Below are 17,068 nucleotides of genomic sequence, written 5' to 3'. Positions count from 1 at the left end.
AAGACGGATTGTGGAATGTCATTTGCTTTTAAAGGCGGAATATCGTGGAATTTTCCAAAATGTTTCCTTAGTCATCAAAAAAAAAAATGCAGGAATTGGACACTTATTTAAATTTAGAGCACCTTGTTTTCCAATAGGACGGGTTGTATTTTTTAAAAATCTTTAATCTCTTTCTTTGATAGAAAACAATAGTACAAAATGATAGTACCTTTTTTTTTAATTAATATTTTCTTGTGAATTGTTGCAATTGTATTCATCCGCCGCATGATTAGACACTCAATGATGAGAAAATGTACGTAACTCACAAAGCCCCATAACGAGCTAAATGTTGTCTTCACAGTAAACGACTTTAGTTGGCTTTAGACAATAAAAATACTAAGTTAGTGATCTTCTGTTACTGAAGTACGCAAGTTACGTGACAAATAAATGAACGCTGACTGCTTGTTTCATGTGGGAAACGAACAGCGGTCTCCTGAAGATTGCCGTTTGTTGGATCAGTGCTGGATTCATTTCAGCTTTTGATATGTTATTTCCTCTGGGCAGGGCAGATAAAAGTCCAACTTCAACTGCAGAACTGAATTAGGGCCGAGAAGAATGTCCCATCCTGAAGAGAGCATTCCTCTCTGCTGCAGAAAAGATGGAAGACCAGTGTTTGTTTTTATTTAAGTGAAAGTATTGTACATGTACGTACAGATCTTTTGTGAAACTGTAGCTTGGTGTTTCTGCAGTTGGCTCTGTATGAATTATGCATGAGGGTTCTCTCTGCACACGGTGCGGTGACGCGCTCACCTTGTGATTGCCCTCTTGACTAGCGGAGCTCTTTCTTGCAGCGTTTAAGTTATGCAACATTTGCTTTCTAGATTCAAAGAGCTGTGGTCTGAGCTGTTCTTCAAAGTACAATACCAAGTGTGTAAAGCATGTGGTGGTTATAGTAGAAATCCTGTGTGTGGAGAAGAGGGGCGGGGGTCACATGCATTGCTGGTCACATGCTTGTTTTTTTTTAATAGAAACGCCTCAGTGAAATTACATTAAATGAGCACACTTATGTCGGGCTGCTGCCTTTTCTCACCCAGATCAACTGTCCTCCACTCGAGAAGGAAACTAAAGTGTTCTAGTTTCTGTGGTCTTAGCTGCTGGCCTGATGTCAGCATGCACACAGACATGTTTAAACATTTTATTTTGTAATAACAAACTGCTGGGATTCGGGGGGGAAAAAACCTGATTTATGATTACCTTCTGTCTTGTGTGTGGTGATCCGTGCAATCTGGATGTGATTGATTAACAAGCTAACATACGCAGCCATCACGCTGGGCTGTGAGGCAGCGGCCCTGAGGCCCCTGACCACAAATGGCCCCAAAAGTTGCACTTTCTACTGAATGTCGATAGGTTTTGGTAATTTTATTTACTGTATTTTTGTACCAGGCGGCAACCCTCGGCTCAAGCCAATGCTGAAGTGCCTTAAAGCTGCATTCTCTCTAGTGACCATCAGGGGGCGACTCCTCTGGTTGTATAGAAGTCTATGAGAAAATGACTCTACTTCTCTCTTGATTTATTACCTCAGTAAACATTGTAAACATGAGTTTATGGTCTCAATCTCCAGTTTCAAGTCTTCTTCAATACAGCATGATGTTCATTTAGTAACTTATGGTCCATTTAGAGTCAAACAGACCATAAAGCAGGGGATGCTTTAGGGCGGGGCTACACAGTGATTGACAGGTCTCTACCAGAGTCGTGTATATACGGCGTCTCTACCAGAGTCGTGTATATACGGCGTCTCTACGTCACTCCTCCGCAGTCCAAATACGGTCACTTCCTGTTCATTGGTTGCAAAAAACCAAGATGGAGACGGCCAAAAAGCCGAACTTGAGGCTTCAAAACGGGAGTCCACAAACCAATGGGTGACGTCACGACGACTACGTGATTACTTAGACCATGGTTGGAATTGCAGCTCTCGTGGGGCCCACTGACCCACAAACTTTCTCTTTTCCAATTAACATCATTACAAAAGGAAATGTTAAGGGATTTTTTTTTGAGCATCACAAACTGTGGCTTTCTTTTCTAGCGGCACAAGCGGACCGTCCACAGTGTGTACATAATTCAGCCCAAAAAGAAGGAAGCTGTCAAGCTGTTGCTGAAACTCCTGGCTCCGTCAAAGTCTCTCATGGCCTCTTTCAAGGTGAGTGAAACGACGCACACTGTACTCTTTGTGGTTTGTTGACTTCAGGACGTAACGCCGCTCTCTTCTCTGTTGCAGAAAGTGCTTCTTAAAGAAATCCCAGAGCTCTCCAACTACATTGACCGAAGCCAGCTCACGGCATCGTTGGGCGGCTACCTGGTTTACTGTCACCAGAGCTGGGTGGCCTTCATCAAGGTAATCTTTGCACTCTGTTCATCGACCAGTAGGCGGAAAAGCCCCCTCATTTGCATAATGAAGCAGAAATGCTTTTAAGGAAAATGAATGCATAAATTAATTAATACATTTAATAATGCATACATTTTTTCAACAAAGTTAATGAAAAGGGAAAATGAGATGAGTAGATAAATATGTGAATTAATACAAACGTAAGTCAATCAATTTAAAACAGAAATATCAATTTGTCACATTTCTTTTCACTGATTAATGCTTAAATTTGTTTTTGTGGTACATTTAATGGCATATTGATTTATCTATACATGATTTTGGGAGGTGTTCTCCATAGAAAACGTGTAGCAAATCAAGTATCAGACGGTAACAATGCGGCTGTCTTAAGGGGTCAAAGATTTAAAAATTATGACTATCTTTAAAGAAATTAATTAAAAGACATGCGTAAGTTATTTTTTGACTTCGATGTAGGACTCTTACTGATCGCCCTTAATTTGATTGAAGAGGTTTTTATTTATGTTGCAGAAATAAGACAAAGTTCTGAAGTTCTTCTCTTTACTCTTGGGAGACAGTTTAAAAAAAAAAAAAAAATCTTGACTACAAACGGAGCCGAACAAGTAGCCATATTTAGCAATCACGCCTCGCACAGTAACTCATCGATGTTAAAAAAGCCCTTTTTAAAACAAGCTTGTGCAGTTAAAGAGGGTTCATACGAGCAAATCTGTCGGGGAAAAATTGAGATCTGCAGGATAAGAATAATCCTGCATGTGTAAAAGATCAAAACTGTGGTATCTGCATCCTTATTCTGTATTAACTTGGCACAAACACCCTACATTATGTTCATAACACAGATGATGATATTATTCAGTAAATGCATGCAGTAAATTAGCATCTCTCCGTTCTGGTTGTGAAACGCGTGTTCGGGTATCTGAGTGAATCAAAGCAAGTCTTATGAATCGGTCTTGTGATCAGTCAGACGGTTTAACACAAAGTAACATTGTGCTGCTGTCCCCGGCAGCGGTTTGTGTTCACACACAAATACACACTCCGTTGTTCCGCTGACGTCTGAAGTGGCTCACAAACCAACCTGTTTACGACGCCGCAGCCAAAATATTTATTCCGACTAGTGCTGCTTTGTGATGGAGAGCGTTCTCGGGCTCGCTCGGTCAGGAGATGTTTTCATGTGTGAATCCATTCATGAGATCCGTCCAAGCGGCCGGCGTCTATTGTCGTGTTACCTTGGTGAAGCTTGAGCAAATGCATCGTGACCTTATTAGCAAGTGAAAGGAGCGCCCCCCCCCCCCCCCCCCCCCCTCTTCCCATTACATTCATACATGTTCATCTCGGGCATTTTGCCATGATGACAGTATTCATTAACCATGGCAGCTCTCGTCCTATAGGAGACCATTTTAGGATGCAACTACATCATCTCCACTACATGTAGGTTGAGTGGTTACAGCAACTTCTGTTGCACATAAATCAGAGCAAACTTGCTTGTTTTATCATAAAATCATTAGTAATACATTAGGATTCAAGGATCATTTATTCATTCTGCAACACAGGGATGCACAACAAAATTCATCTGTAGCTCATCTGTGACACAACAGACGCATGATATACAAAACAAACACAGTAGTACATTCCTGTAGTGCGTTTGTTTTTAAATTTGTATCATGAGGAATGTAAACGGCAGCAACAAAAACAATTCTCTGGGCAGATAATATGTCAGTCATTGTCACATTAAAAATTAAACATGAGAAAAAAAGACATTGTCCATCAACTTTGAGCACCATGATGTAAATACGAAGTCCACCGTGAAAACTGGGCATCACCCGTCTTTGCATTTTGACATTGACTCTTGTCCCGGTGCTGCTCCTCCTTGCAGGAGATCGATGAGTTTGTTCAGGAGTTCCTGTCTGTGGTCCAGCGGCTGCCCTCGTGCATCTCCACCCTGCAGGCTCTGTCCAGGCTGCCGCCGCCCTCCACCTTCAGCGAGCTCCGACACTTCTGCTCCACCAACGAAGCAAAGTTCCAGCAGCTCAGGAGGTTCGGCTCACTACTGTTTCTCTACTCCTCCCATAGGCCAACGTTGGTTCAGTCTGACAATGCAGGATAACCACCACTTCACCCAGCTTTATCTCAAATAAGGTGCTGATCTATTTGATGATCTCCAGGGATAGTTTCCTTATTTGTATTTCAGCTTTGTGAAGGTAAAACACTTAAAATGCAAATATCGATGAGTGATTTACTGCATTCCAAATGGAATACTTTTCTTTTTAGGTTTAGTACATACTACAGCGACCCTTACAAAGTGCGTACTGTTGCATGCAGTATTCATTCAATTGGGACATACTACGTTCTCATAACATGGGACATTGAACTTTTGCTCAAATATCAGAATAGCCAGAAAAGCATGTTGGTTTGCATACTGCAAAATGTGACCAGGATGCAGAACATCCTGGTCACATTTTTGTCATTCTGCATTTGACATATTGTGTGTTGGGACATCCTAAAAAAGATAATCCTGGCATACTAAATAGTATGGTAGTCTGGGTATTGGAACTCACCTTGTTATCTGTTTTGGAGCAGCAGTGTTCTCAGGGGTTTAACTGCTTGTATGTGAACATATTGGGAACTTGAATCTCAAACACAAAACACAACTTCCTTTTAAAGTTAGCAGCCATGTTCACTGAAAATGACTCATAGGGTGCTTCCACACCTAACCTGTTTGGTTAAAACAGGTTTGTTAGTGCGGTATGTTTGGGCTGGTGTGAAAGCTCTTAATCGAACCCTCGTAAGGCTCAAACAACCAAACCGAGATTGCCTGAAATCTCGGTCACAAGGTGCAGTTTGTTTGTGGTGTGAAAGCAAACAAACCGACTACAGAATTTTATGTAAGCGGATGTGTGATTTTTAGCATGATTTCAAAAGCTAAACTGCTAACAGATCCATCTGCTGATCGTGAAAACCTGTTCTGGAAGCGATCTTTTAAAATCTCTATATTTGTGGCACTCTATATGAACACGCAGGCGAGGGGGATTAACCAGTCAAAAGCTGATTAAACTGCTGTGCTCGTATCGACTGTTAGTTCATTAAGTCCATTAAAAAGTTTTGATCCGACAGTGATAAGCCCAAGTGCCTTCATCATTTTAAGTGTTGATTGTAAAAAAAAATAAATATTATTTCTAAGTGTAGCTAGTTTTCCACGCTGCCAACACAGTGCGCCATTGTTTAGGTTACATTACCAAAAACAACAAATGCTTCATTGTTTGAGATATTTTCTTTTACCCTCTACACCATCTTCAAACTAACCCGTGTTCACATCTGGATGCATGTGTTTGGTATTCAGGGAGCTGGGGCTGGATGAACTGCTGACGCACTGTGAGAGTGTTGTGGAGAAGCTGCGCTACCCGGAGACGGAGCCGTGCTACCAGGCGATGGCCGGCACGGCCCTCTTCACCCACACCGCCTTCGACATGCTGCAGAACCACAGCAGGTACTGCAGGCAGTTACTCCTCCATAACAACGCTTCCCACGCATACCATACAATGTCGCAACCCTATGTTGCTCAACAGCCAAAGCAACAATTAGTTTCACTAGTAAGGTCTCTGTTGGCTGAAAAGTGTTTGTTTGTCTAAGCAGTCATAGCTGAGACTTCATGGTAACGTGATGTATTTATGGTAAATAAATTAGGAATTAACCATCTGAACACCAAAACCGGCCGGCGGGATTGAAAAAACGTGTTTTTCCTTAAACAATCGCCAAAACCACACCGTTCATCACAGCCAAGAGCTCTGAGAACTGTGATAATCGTCAGATTATCATCTTTCCGAAGGTCCTTGAACACATCATGTGTTAGGAACGCTTCAGTCAGAAAAAGCAACCGAAACTAAGCTTAAAGTTGTGATATTTCATCATCATGTCTCATTTAGAATTTTCCTCCAAAATAAACCGTTGACGCTAAACGGATCCTGTCAAAAAGATTAAATTCTGAGCTCCTCAGCGCAACTAGGAAGCCATGTTTGATTCGGCTGAGACCAACAGTCATGTGACAAAAATTCTGTCAAACTTTCACTGAGCAGAGAGGAGAGGCTGTAAGTAGAGCTTGTAAACATGTGAATAGCTTAATATATAGCACATGGAGCCTCCATTTGTTTTTTCCTAACATTGGTTACACTTGTGGAAAAATGTTGTGTAAATAGATTCTATTGTGTGCCAGTTTTTGTAAAATAAATGATCAAATAAATTCTCTTTTTTTAGCATTTCACGCATGTCTGAAGTGATGACATGAATGGAAACTGTACTTGACTGGTTTGCTGAGGCATACAACCACAATTCTAGTATTTCTATGGCCCCAAATCACAACAGTTTGCTCTGGAAACTTAGTGTTTGTCTAAAAGCTCTTTCATGCTTTCTAGTTTTTACAGTTTCATTCATGTAACAAGGATCTCTGGGATACATGTTTCCCTTTTTAATAAATGCCTTTCAGGGTGCATTTATTTAGGTAGTAATGTGTTTTAGTGGGCTGCAAACTGGCGTAGATATGAAGGTAATAAATATGAATTGAAGATGTCTTTTTGTATTTTACAGGATAACTGCTGCTGTGGAGAAAGTGGAGCTGCTGTGGCAGCAGGCCTTCTCTAAGGCCCGTCTCCAGTTACAGGTGTTCCAGCTGCGAGAGGACGTTCTGCAGGTGAGTCTGTGCTTTCACACTTTAAACCAACTGTGGCGCATTTGCCTCCTTTTTTGGTGTGGTTCATTCGGACCGGTGTGAATGCTGTCAGAGTGAACATATATTAGAAGTGGACTTAGTCATCATGACGTCACTCATTGGTTTGTGGACTGACGTTTTGAAGCCTCGAGTTTGGCGATCTTCGCCGTGTTCGCTGGTATTGAAAGACGCTCTTAAGGAGTCGGCTGTTCATTTTCTCCAGAAAGACACATTTGTTTTCCTACACTCTGAGTATAGTGATTGTACTTAAAGCAAAGTACGTAGCTGTGGTTTTAAATGTCAGACTACCTCTATGAACCAAAACGTGTTTCCTTCCGTTTCCAGATCACAGAGCAGATCAAAACTCTCCTTCAAGAGAAACTCCAGCCTTACAAAATAGAGATTGCCAAGGATGCTGCAGAGGCCGTGATGTTGGTTTCCGAGTTTCAGGCGTCCGTTCACACGCCTGCCATGGTACTGTAATCCCAGCCTCAATCAGACTGTATTGTGGTTCAGATTTTCACAGTTTAGATTCTGAAAGTTTCTACAAGGATCTTTTAACTGGCCTCAATTTCACAGTGATGCCTCTATATGACCTGCAAAAGCAAACTGGCTATTTCTATACAGTGGTGGTGGATATTCTTACTGCTTAACATTGGGACCGATCCCCCGCGTCATCAAGTTCACCAGAAACTTATTCAGCTCAGACTCCAGCAGGACAAGGCCGTATTGCTGGGCCCGCTGGAGGGAAGGGAGGCACGGGAGGAACCAGGACGGAGCGGGCAGACTGTCAGACCTTGCGGCAGTTAAATTAGATGTTTTTTTTTTTAAAGGGACTCTGGTGCTGATGGCAACAGTACCACTGTTGTCCACAGGGACCGCCAGAATCAACACAAAATTAAAGTTCCTTGTAGTATCTTCAGTCTTCTTCCTGATTAGATGTCTAATATCAGTCATGCATCCATTCTCACACTGTCATATTCCCTATGAGTTCCTTTATTGTTAAGTAATGTTCTCTTCAAATAACTCCAACCCTCCTCCCCCACCAGGCACTCATTCTCTGTGCTGAAGATGTGATCCAGACGGTATCGGAGATCCTGCTGTATGACGGTCAGACCAGGGAGCGCTGGGTTCTGGATGTGGAGCGGCTGAAGGAGAAGCTCCGCTCCGCTGTGAACTTCATCCTCCAAACCCTCAGAGCAGTTTCCAGCTACCACCATCACTACAACAAGGCAAGTTCTCAGCCTTTCAGGACTTTTAAAAGTAGTCATGTCTGTATCTGAAAAGATTGGTTGACTGTCAGAAAATAATCAACCATTTTAATAATTCGTCATTTTCATCATACCTTTTAAAAGCAAGGGAAACATTTCATTGAATATGACTCCTTCATCCACCCTCCATCTATAACATCGGTTTTTTTGTTTGCAAATTGGGACTACCATCTACATTTCGTTGTGCAACCCTGTCGTACAATGACAAATACAAACCCTTGTAAGTTAAAGTGTTGCCCCTAAACTACCCCAAACTGTGCTCCTCTTCCAGGCCAACAGCTGGTACCGTCTGGTCCTCTGTGAGAACATCCTCCAGCTGCTGCTGTCCGGAGTCGGTGGAGACGGTGTTCAGAGGAGGAGCTGGGGGACGATCCCTGCGTGGAGGTACAAGATGTCCACTTTCCTGAAGAAGAATCCCCCTCCAGATACGGAGGAGCTGGTTCATCTGGGCCATCTGTCTAAAGCCATTCTGGATGATGAGGTCCAGGAGGCGGGCAAGCAGATGTCTCATCGGTGAGAGAGAGAGAGAGCGAGCATGGCGTTTAATGTCACGTTAGATTTTGGCCGGACGTGGATATAAACTGCAACAATTGGCGGAGCAGAAACATTGTTGACACACATCCACACCACGACATTTTTTTCTGGTACTGTTTCACGACCAGTTTTATGGTCTTTTTTTAAATGTTATCTTTTTTTTATTGATCAGGTGCTTGACCCTGAGGAAACTGATGATGAGTTCGGGACCTGTGGCTGTCGGTCACCTCCAGCTGGCCTTACAGTGGCAGTACGAGCTGTTGCGGAGCGGCCGTGTAAACCATTCCTCCGCTGACGGCGCTACCAACGGAGCGACTAAAGATGTTCAGGACGTCGGTAAATGTGAAAGTGGTACGGAAGAGGCCCGTCTTCTAGTAACGTCCGCGACTGCGGTTTCTGCGGTGGTGTCAGCTGAGGGCAAACCCCCGTCCTTCAGCTCATTCGACTCGGGCTTCGATGGAGCCGCGAGCAGCCAGACGGAAGTGTGGGGGGGCAGGGAAGGAGCCGTGAGCCAGCCTCAAATCCACAAAGACATTACCTTCAGTGTTTCAGATTGTGAGGACGTTGGCTCCGTGGGGAGCTCCTCCGGGGCCAGCATCCAGATCGTCCCGAAAGTCACCGTGGATTCCCTCAACCTGGAGATCAAAGTGAAGCGCTCGGTAGCGCTGCCCAACAATCCTTGGCTTAGCTTGCCGGTAGAGGATCTGGAAAACTCGTACACGGTCACCATCACGCAGAACCCAACGCCGCAGAAGAGAGAGCTGCCATCCCATAATCCCTCCGACCCCCGCACCAGCGCCGACCAGTCCGACAGGTCTCGAGATCAGCCCACACAGACGGAGGTTGTGAGCGGCACGCGGCCCAGAGGCCCGCAGAGCGGCCACTGGACGATGCACTCGCAAAGCAGTGTGGAGGATCCTGAACTGAGTCCCGTTCGCCACCTCCTCTCCAGCACGATTACAGATGGACGAGACAAGTCCATCTGCACCACCGAGGGGATTCCCACTCTCCTCTGGGACTCGTATGACCTCCACGACCAGAACGACGATGCTGTGGACGGGTAACGCATCGGTTTATAGAATATTAAATCAGTCTGGCTCAGCCTGTCACTCCTTCAAAAAATTGTTTTCTTATTATGCTGCTATTGGAATCCCGAAAATGTTCCAAGAAATCCCTGGACGCGGTCAGAGTTCGATGCACTAGAGTTTATTCTTTAAACAAAGAACTGATCTCCCTGCTCTGAACACGGTCTTGTATATTTCCTCCGTCTGGGGTTAATGCTTCACCTCATGTTCTAAACTCCTCCTTTGTTGCCCTGGAAATAATGGTGTAATGTTTTTATGGTCCCACCCAAGTCTAATGTTTCTAATGGGGTCTCGGGAGAATTCCCAAACTTTCCTGCTCAGGCATGTTTTCCTGACACCAATATTTTCAGGAGTTTCCAGAGTGGATTTAAAAAACTTAAATTCTTTAATAAGTTAAACATTAAAACAAACGGGTTACATGTTAAATCATACTACATTAACACTAGTTCTGTTATACTGATTTCATAGATGTGTGCTTAAAACATTAAATATATATTTGATAGTGCTGACTTACTGTCACAATCAAACTCTAACAATGGCACTTCTCCTGCTTTTTATTTTTTCCCCTCAGTGAGGTCGATATCTCCCTAAATGACTGGGATGTGAAGGAGCAGCAGGATTTGAGGGCGGTGGAGAAGATCCTGGACAGGGCTGATGAAATACTAGAGGTAGGAGATGCACCGTTTGAGTAAAAGAGCGGATGATTGCTGCCATTTTAGGGCTGCAATCATGTGAATTGTCAAATATTAACATCCGATGCCCTTCACAAGTTAAAACAGCCCTTTGAAATGTCTTCCTCCTCAGAAAGAAGAAAAAGTTCTGGCTCAGGAGGCGGTGCTGGACGCCCTGCTGAGGTCGGAGGACGGGCACCGTCAGTGGCCGCACTGGGACAGTGAGGACCAGCTCGGTGTGGTACGCTTGGTTTGTGTTAATGGATTTTATCAGCTGGGTTCAGCACTTTCCTTTTCCTAAAACCTTGTATGAACTTCACTACATTTCCTAGAGATCAAAGTACTGGACAAAGTGATGCATCACTGAACTGTTTATACAGCCAGCGCAAACCTGCATTCCTAATGCTTCACCTGCTTGTGCTCATTTTTTAAAGATGTCGTCTAGTGAGCTGGCTGAAGCCGGTGTTCTTGGCCTCGAGGATTACCTTGAACCTGCAGAGTCCGACCACATCGGTGAGCCCGGATCAGCTGGATCTGCAAGCGACGCTAAGGCTTCTGAAGCGGCCACGGGAGCATTTCACAGCAGGCCGGACCTGCTGACGGAGCTGAGGAAAGTCCACATCCTGGAGGAGCTGATCATGGAGGAGAACCTGAAGATCCAGGAGCTCCGAATCTGCGAAGAAAACCCCGAAGAGGAACTCTCTGTGGGCGAACCTCCGGATACAAACAGGCCGTCAAGTACGAGCAAAGAGAGGGAGGCTTTTCAGCTACAACTGGAAAAGGAGAAAAGGGAGGTGGAGAAGCTCGAGAAGAGTTTGGACAAAGAACGTAAGGCGAAGAAGCATAAGGACAAAGCTAGAAAGGTTGTAAAATGTTCTGTGATGGAGAAGGCTAGAAGTGAGAATAAGGAAGACCGAGCCCTCTGTGATGAGCTTTTATCAGGTAGCTGTAGATCACAGAGTTCAACACCTTCGGTCCAGAATGATTCTCAGGAAACATGTCAAACTGAAGACGTTCAAGCGGGGTCGGGTCCCGATGTTGACGAAGAGGCTACGCCACAAGACTTGGTTCAACCTCCAGATTCCCAATGTCAAGATGATTGCTCGTTAGCGTTTAATAAAGCCACCTCTGATTTGAAAGAAACTCCTGAAGAGGAACGTATCTACGGAAACAAATTAGACAAATCTCGTGAAGATGCATCTTTACCTTCTGGAATGAAGCCAGATGTTGGTGCATTTGACCCAGGTGGGAAATCTCACCGTCCTCCTGTGCCCGAGCCAAGAAGGGCTCCACTTCCTGTGAACCACGACAACCTCGCTGAACACGAACCTCCTCCTTACACGGAGCTGCAGGATCCAGCTCGGCCCTCCGTCGCTCAAGATCCCGGTCTTGTGCAACTCGATGCACTGCTTGAGAATGCAGCTCCAGCCATCGGTCACAACTTTCTTGTCAATCCAGATGTGAAGGAACACAGCAGCAGCAACAATAACAACAACCACCATGTGCTCACAGGAAAATGCAATGTTCCATTAGACTACTTGTCTGAAGTAACCACTCAAGGTGAAGAGGATGCATCAGAAGTACCCGAGTGTTTGCTAGCAACAGATTTGCACCCAGAAGAGGAAGTCCAGACTCTGTCTGCTACAGATGACCAGTCGGCGCCCCAGCTGCCTCCTGACCGGCCTCTGGAGTTTGACCCCGGTGGAAGAGATGAGCGGGATGAAGGCTTTGCTGATGGTGTTCAGAGCTCCGAGGCCATGAGGATGTCAGGCTCTAGGTCACCTGGGATTCAGGCCCAGCTTAATATCGACATGAGAGAGGTACACCATCTACTGTAATACTGCAGGGTGGCCACTTTTTAACGTGGTTAGCTTAGCATAAAGACTGGACGAATTTAATCCTTGACATTTGATTGGACCGCTAAAGTGTGCTTCCTTTACAGTTTTTAGCTACAGAGGACTGTTGGCTCCACACACCTCCCTCACTTGTTATAATTGTTGTAATTTAGCAGATTAGACTCCCTCCATGCTGCCAGCAGTTTAAAGTGATTAAGACTGTTAAGAACCAGATTGTGCATAAAGGAAAAATGACCGAACATTGCAGAGCACCGTCAGCTTTATTGTTCATTTGATGCAGATGGATATTTTTCTTAATGTGATTGCAGATGACATATTTCAAGACCCCCATAGTCCTGGATACGGGGTCTGGTTTGATGAAAGCAGGATTTGCAGATCAAGACCTCCCAAACATTATATTCCCAACAATTATTGGAATGCCAAAATATGAGGTAAGGGCATTTACTTAAAGTATTTCTTCTTCTATTCTCTGTAAAAGAGAGAATGCATTCTAATAGTGATGTGGCTTTGACTCAAGCCAGCCTTTTTATGATCAATGGTTTTGTCTTTTTGCAGGAGATAATGAATGGCAACCTTGAAAGGGAGATCTACATTGGACATGAAGCGCAACACATGAGAGGGGTCCTGGCTCTGAAGCATCCCATTAAGAACGGGATCATTCGTAACTGGGATGAAATGGAAAAGGTAGCGAGAGTAGCGATGCCCATGCCTGATATCAGATCACTGAGTGTTTCTATGACGAGGATGCTTGGATTGGCATCTGGAGGACCAGGATGAATGGGTTTGTGACCTGGACTTTCTTAACTGTTTTTTTTTTTTTTTTTGTTTTTTTAAGATTTGGCATCACACGTTCCAGCAGCTCGGCGTGGAGCCAGAAGATCACCCTGTCCTGCTGACCGAGGCGGCCATGAACCCCTTGCAGAACCGTCAGCGCATGGTGGAGATCATGTTCGAGTGTTTCAATGTTCCCTTCACCTACGTGGCCATGCAGGCGGTGCTGGCACTTTACGCTGCAGGGAGATCGACTGGTAATTTGGCTAATTGACGCGTCTATTTATGCATTTCTCTTATGCATTATGTTGGATAGATTTGCCTGGATGAATACTTAATAATCCATCAATTACTAATGTGTGATTTCATGAGGAGGACTTAATACTGTCTTGGACTTCAGTCTCCTCTTGGCATGTTTAAACAGCTGTTTTAAAGCCTTATTTTCCTCCTCGGATCAAAAAGAGAATGAGGATTTCTTTTCATGAACTCTTTTTGTTTTCGTTGAAGGTGTGGTGTTTGACTCTGGAGACGGAGTGAGCCACAGTGTGCCTGTGTTTGAGGGATACTGTCTACCTCATGCCGTGCAGCGCTTCCCTCTGGCTGGTGCCGACGTTACAATGCATCTGAAAAAGGTATTCACTCGCTTTGTTTGTTACACAATTTATGGTCAGTGATGTCGATGGATGACTCATCTAACGGGTGCAGAGAGTGGACCTCCGGGGCTTAGACGAGACCGTCTTGGGTCGTGCTTCGATAACTAAATATTGCATTAATAATCACGACAACAAACTAATAACTAATCTGAGAATGCTTTTACGTGAAAAGCAATCTATCTTAAATAAGTAGGTAATCCTTCACGGGAGCAAATTAAGTGAATTCAAGTCACTCGTGTAAGGATATTCATGACATGTTCTGTTGCTGTGTGGTGCACTGAACTGTACGAGTGACCATTATTGGTGTGCCTGTGCTGAAAGCTTCTGCAGGAACAAGGGGTGTGCATGCGCACCACGGCGGAGATAGAGATAGTGAGGGAGATGAAGGAGAGCTGCTGCTGTGTGGCCGTCGACTATGAAGCCGAGCTGAGTCGCGGGTCCTGCAGAGAGATGCATTACACCATGCCAGACGGACAGATCGTCACACTCGGCCCGGAGAGGTTCAGGTAACTGTCTGCACATCGTGTCCTGCTTCACTGACTGGGGTCCTAAAGGAAATCAATATTAACACTGGACATGTGAGAACTTTGTTCTTTCTTTGTTTTGACATCTCATTAGCTGTTAGGATGGGAAACGACCAGGCAGTTCTGCCGAATGAAGCCGAAGTGTCTTAAAATCTCTCTAATGTCCACCAGGGGGCGACTCCTCTGGTTGTATAGAAGTCTATGAGAAAATGACTCTACTTCTCTCTTGATTTATCACCTCAGTAAACATTGTAAACATGAGTTTATGGTCTCAATCTCTAGTTTCAAGTCTTCTTCAATACAGCGTGATGTTCATTTAGTACATTATGGTCCATTTAGAGTCAAATAGACCTATTTACGTAGGCTGTTTATAAGAGAAGTCTACCACATCCTCGTTCATGCAGGGCCCCTGAGATTCTCTTTAAACCCGAGCTGATTGGACGGGACCATTACGGGATGCACGAGAGCATCTTTAAGTCCATCCTCAGCTCAGACATCGACCTGCGGCGCTGCTTCCTGGGAAATATCGTACTGTCAGGTAACCGTTGTTTTGTTACGGTGTTACACAATAGTCAGAAGGGCTCAAAGATGAACTCAAAAACGCATCTTTCCAGATAACTTCTACTGACTGGAATAACATTTTCTTTCTGTCTCTTGCTGAAGGCGGGAACACTCTGCTGCCGGGCCTGCCCGAGCGGCTCCAGGCTGAAATCAAAGGACTGCTTCCCGCCGACATGGGGAAGAGCGTTCGCGTCACCAGCCCCGAGGACAGAGACTTCTCGGTGTGGAGCGGCGGAGCGGTGCTCGCCAACCTGCCCACCTTCAGCGCCGCCTGGATCTGTCAGGAAGAATACGAGGAGCACGGGCCGCAGATCGTCTTCAGGAAGTGCTTCTGAGACGGACCGCCGTGTAACGTACCACTTAATGTTATTTCCACAAGTGCAATATATATGTATGTGTATATAATACAGAGCCATGGATTGGTATGAGCCATTATAAGCCCTTTTATGTATTAGTCTCTTTATGGATTGAGTTTTCTGTGGAGTCAGTTTAACCCTCGTCATCAGTGAGTCTTATCTACTGAGGTCCACCAACATGGCACGGATGAAAGTAATGTTTACGTCCATGAAATTCCTGTCAGTCGATGTCGTCGTTCCTCAAGAACCTTTTTTCTAATGTGTCATAAGTTTCCCATTTCGGGAAAGTATTTCTGTCTCGAGAATTTAAGCGCATGTTCGTGGTTTAAGGGACTAGATTTGAAGCTGGCCTTTAATCGACGTCTGTCAACTTTGTTTCTAGATTGAGCCCATAAAGAGACTCCAAATTATATATAATCTAATATCAAATTACGATGTGTATTTATACAACGATTTAAAGTAAATTAGTTTTTTTTATGTGATCGACATGGTGAAAGTTGCATTCATGTTGAAGTTTGGATCTGTGCAGTGTTCACAGCTATGGTTTAGTTTTTATTATAGCAGCATTAAATGATAGTTTTGATGGATTAGTGCCACTGTTAGGAAAAATATTAATAAAAACATGTCATATTTCAATAATTTTCCTCTCAAAATATAACTATTTTTCACATTCTTGTAGAATTTCTTTTATTTCCTTACAGAATGTTTTGTGATTTGGTTTTCTCAGGACTCATTTTAATTTCTTCTTTTTTTTGCAAACTTGCACCTTTTTTTATTCTCAATCTCTTTTGTATATAACTCTAATTTTTCCTCTCAGTGGCCCCAATACTCATGAAATATCCAAAAGCAAAAATATGATTCTACCTGAATGTTTGCTGTTGCTGCAGTAATGTGAACTGGAGAGGAGAAAATGTGTATTCTTGTGTTCTCAAAAACAGCCGAGTCGTGTGTCGCTAATGGTTCGTAAACATGTTGATCCTCCACTTGAGTGAACTTTTGGTTTTGGGAAGGTTAGTGTGCAGCTGGTAATGATGAAGAACAAGTCCATGGAGAACGATGTGAAGTATTGGTCTGGTACTGCCTTTCAGTCTGTTGAATAAGCAGGTGATGTTCAATGCTACTGTTGGTACATTTTGTCTATTTTCTGAAGTTGAAGTTCTTTATTTTCTATTTGAGTGCAGTGTCTTGCCACTAATTCATTTTTTTATTTTTCTGATCTGAGAACATTGTCTGTTTTTGACACTTGCACAGTAGTGTTGACGTTATTGAAAGGCGTTCCAATTGTGCCAAAAGTGCTGCAGTTATCTCAATACTATTGATTCTGAAAACCCACTTTGCCAACCCTGTATATTTATATTTAATCTAATTAGTTTGAATGTTGCTCTGTTTTGCATGCTGTTTATTTTGTTGCATGTCCTCCTTTAGGTGCATGTTTTTCTTTTGGCTTTTTGTGAAGTGCCTCCCTAAAGGCATGGGGTTTATCATGTGATCTTAAGTTCAGCTCTTAAGTGGAAATCGGCATGAAATGTGACCGGGATCTCTACTTCTGCCTCTACACAATTCTCTGAACTGCTCAGTGTGCCTTGTTTTCTGGGTCTCTGGGCCTCCTCCTCCTAAACGTACTGTAACAGTCTGAACTGAATCTAGCAATGTTTCACCCAAACCATGATATTTATGTCATGTCTGTTTTTATAATAAATATTTTAATCCTCA

At 43.8% G+C, this 17,068-nt stretch overlaps 1 protein-coding gene across 2 annotated transcripts in view; it reads left to right on the top strand.

Annotated features, from left to right (window-relative positions):
- LOC142942456 (uncharacterized) overlaps positions 1-17,068 on the top strand; it is a 22,251-nt gene extending 5,183 nt beyond the window's left edge. The window contains exons 5-23 of one of the 2 annotated variants that reach the window (XM_076084784.1): positions 2,063-2,176; positions 2,255-2,371; positions 4,248-4,408; positions 5,712-5,858; positions 6,953-7,055; positions 7,419-7,547; positions 8,123-8,305; positions 8,616-8,857; positions 9,051-9,938; positions 10,535-10,631; positions 10,768-10,875; positions 11,069-12,454; positions 12,799-12,921; positions 13,046-13,174; positions 13,326-13,518; positions 13,769-13,893; positions 14,236-14,420; positions 14,843-14,976; positions 15,102-17,068. In XM_076084784.1, coding sequence (XP_075940899.1) covers positions 2,063-2,176; positions 2,255-2,371; positions 4,248-4,408; positions 5,712-5,858; positions 6,953-7,055; positions 7,419-7,547; positions 8,123-8,305; positions 8,616-8,857; positions 9,051-9,938; positions 10,535-10,631; positions 10,768-10,875; positions 11,069-12,454; positions 12,799-12,921; positions 13,046-13,174; positions 13,326-13,518; positions 13,769-13,893; positions 14,236-14,420; positions 14,843-14,976; positions 15,102-15,334 — 4,797 coding nt within the window. In that variant the 3' untranslated portion in view covers positions 15,335-17,068. Of the gene's footprint in view, positions 1-2,062; positions 2,177-2,254; positions 2,372-4,247; positions 4,409-5,711; positions 5,859-6,952; positions 7,056-7,418; positions 7,548-8,122; positions 8,306-8,615; positions 8,858-9,050; positions 9,939-10,534; positions 10,632-10,767; positions 10,885-11,068; positions 12,455-12,798; positions 12,922-13,045; positions 13,175-13,325; positions 13,519-13,768; positions 13,894-14,235; positions 14,421-14,842; positions 14,977-15,101 lie in introns of both variants that reach the window. The other variant, XM_076084783.1, reaches the window with a different exon arrangement.

This window comes from Anarhichas minor, unplaced genomic scaffold (genome assembly GCF_050575085.1).
Source record: "Anarhichas minor isolate MPS153535 unplaced genomic scaffold, ASM5057508v1 ptg000136l, whole genome shotgun sequence".
NCBI lineage: Eukaryota > Metazoa > Chordata > Actinopteri > Perciformes > Anarhichadidae > Anarhichas > Anarhichas minor.
Note: the sequence above shows the minus strand (reverse complement) of the source record. Positions and strands in the feature narration are given on the sequence as shown.